The sequence below is a fragment of the Oreochromis aureus genome, linkage group 22 (genome assembly GCF_013358895.1).
Source record: "Oreochromis aureus strain Israel breed Guangdong linkage group 22, ZZ_aureus, whole genome shotgun sequence".
Classification (NCBI taxonomy): Eukaryota; Metazoa; Chordata; class Actinopteri; order Cichliformes; family Cichlidae; genus Oreochromis; species Oreochromis aureus.
The window spans coordinates 28,990,160-28,992,621 of NC_052962.1; the positions used below are offsets into that span (position 1 = coordinate 28,990,160).

A 2,462-nucleotide genomic window follows, 5' to 3' on the forward strand; every position below is an offset into this window, starting at 1 on the left:
GCTAGCCCCCTGAGCCAAGATTCTCAAGCTTAAGAAAGCTTTAAAAGGCTAAAACTGGGTAAACCTGCAAATCAGCATTACACAACTCAAGACTATAATAAATGAGGTTTCCACACACGCTTTCAGCTGCTGTCGACAGGTCAGAAACATGCCAGTTCTGAGCAACAAAGCCCAGACAGAACACACAGCACACGTCAACATTTTGGCTTTCTCTGCCATTAAAATACATTCATTCATATATTCAAGAACACATTTCATGTGCTGTAACCTATTCTGTGTAAAAGTTACTGACAAAAATACATAAGCCTTCAATATTTTCTGGATTCACTGTTTTCATAGCACTAACTGAATAATAACAAATGCACTGTGCCTATATGTGGTTTACTTTTTGTATGAAGAGGCTTGAAACACAATGAAGAAACACTGAATCCTTTTCTTTTCAAGCACAAAGGGGAAGCAGACTATAGAACATGTACGCAGCATGCGGCAGACAGTTAGGACTGAAAGTAACCTTTAAAGGACAAAACCCACCTTCATCCCCCTTATTAAACTCATTAATCTTTATTTAAATGAATCATACAATCTCTATAGCTGTGTTAAAGGTTATTTGATGCATAAACACAACAGCTCCATTCAGCATAAATAAAGGAGCTGAGCTTACCAATCACAGTGGTGGTCAGGGATTCAGGCCTGTGATCTGTGGGGTGAGGTTATTATCGTAGGTGAAGGAGCTGATGGCCGTCTGACTCATGTTTCCCAACAACACTGTGACCGTCTGTGATCCCACAGCTCCCTGAAATAAGCATTTTAATAAAAGTAAGTACCTTATTCAGAGCTAAAGGTGGGAAATAATACAAACTTACATAACAAAGTTATGTAAGTTTTATTATGACAAGACCATATAACTATAACTATGTCACTTCTGGTCATACTCTGTCTGATATGACCAGTGGCCTGGTGGTGAACGTAGCATGAACTTATTTCTTTATAGCAAATATTACACAAATATTCTGTTGTTTTAATGCATTTAACAGTTTTTTCAGTACGCTAGATCGCAAAAAATGACTGCAGTAGTTGGTGACGTCTGACTGACTACAAAAATGAACACAATGATACATATGCTATATATATTATAGTAGCCATGCAAAGTGTCATTTGAAATAGTTTTAATAGGAAAATTAGTGAAAAGAACAAGTTACACTTACAGTATAATAGTAACTCCAATGGATTTACTTGACCATAGAGAAATTTTCTAAGTCACTAAATACATCAGTTCTCATTGTTGGATTAACTTCAGCACAAAAAAAATATTCTCTGATATAGAAACATTAAAACATCCTAAGACAGCTTCAAGCTTTTTATTTATTTTTTTTTAAATTTTATTATGTCCTGTAATTACTATGCATGATCCAGCAACTACTCACCTTAAATTTAGATTCTTAGTGTACCTAAAAAAGTGTCAGTCTTTTTAATATAATGCAATGTAACTACAGATCTGGATATTGGATTGGATATTTAAATATGAAATTATATAAAATTATTTGAGTAAGTTCTACCTACTGTGCATTTTCCAGTTTGCATTCTTCTTGTTTTCTGCTCCTTTACTTTTTTACTCAGTTCTCAGCACACTACACTACAGCTATTTTAACTGCATGCTACACACTGTGTAGGAATGAGTTTGCAGTGTGGGGACTTACTGCTGGTGTTCTGCATTTCAGTTCAGTGTCAGTTGAATCAATCACTGTGCACTCTGCACTGCCAACAGTAACTGTGGCGTTCTGGCTGAAGCCAAAGCCTCTCACTGTCAGCAGGGTGCCTCCTGAGGAAAAAATAAAACAATAATTGTCTCGCAGAATTATGTGTTTCATGGCTCACATAGATGATCGTGGTTGTACCTGCAACGCTTCCAGAGAGCGGGAAGAAAGAAGACACGATGAGCTGGTAAGTAAAGAGGAAACTGCCGTCTGAAAAGCGTGAATCGCCCAGAGAGGGGAAGCTTACTGACACTGGGTTGGTGCCGGCACTGGTGCTGCCAAGTCTGCACACTTGAGTGGTAGCTGAAATATATTTCCCATGTTATGGTTAGTCTCCTGGAGACAATTATCATCCGAGTTATCTTAACGAGAACCTAGAGTAAAATGTTCACTTCTCAAAAATAACTTTACTCACCTGTGGTTGCTTCAATGTGGCACCTGGCCTTTCCCACCATGATGGAAGCATTTTCACTGCTGAAGCCAGTCCCAGTGACAGTTAAGAGAGTCCCCAGACCATTAGAACCTGAAACATTATATTTAATTATATAAGCTGCCTTCACCATACAGTATGGCATAAAAACAGACGGCACAATTTACAAAACTTACAGGACTTGATCAAATAATATGAGACCGGCAACAGGCTTTATACGAATACTGTCAACAACTGGTGTTGATTGACAGGTTTTGGATAACAAACCCTTCACTAGT

General features: G+C 37.9%; 1 protein-coding gene across 1 annotated transcript in view; it reads right to left on the bottom strand.

Annotated features, from left to right (window-relative positions):
- LOC116315135 (fibrocystin-L-like) overlaps positions 1–2,462 on the bottom strand; it is a 70,269-nt gene that overhangs the window by 359 nt on the left and 67,448 nt on the right. Inside the window, exons 29-32 of the mRNA XM_039605317.1 lie at positions 2,170–2,277; positions 1,896–2,057; positions 1,698–1,819; positions 662–793 (exon numbers count right to left, since the gene is read on the bottom strand). Of these exons, the coding sequence (XP_039461251.1) occupies positions 677–793; positions 1,698–1,819; positions 1,896–2,057; positions 2,170–2,277 (509 nt within the window). The 3' untranslated portion in view covers positions 662–676. The remainder of the gene's footprint in view (positions 1–661; positions 794–1,697; positions 1,820–1,895; positions 2,058–2,169; positions 2,278–2,462) is intronic.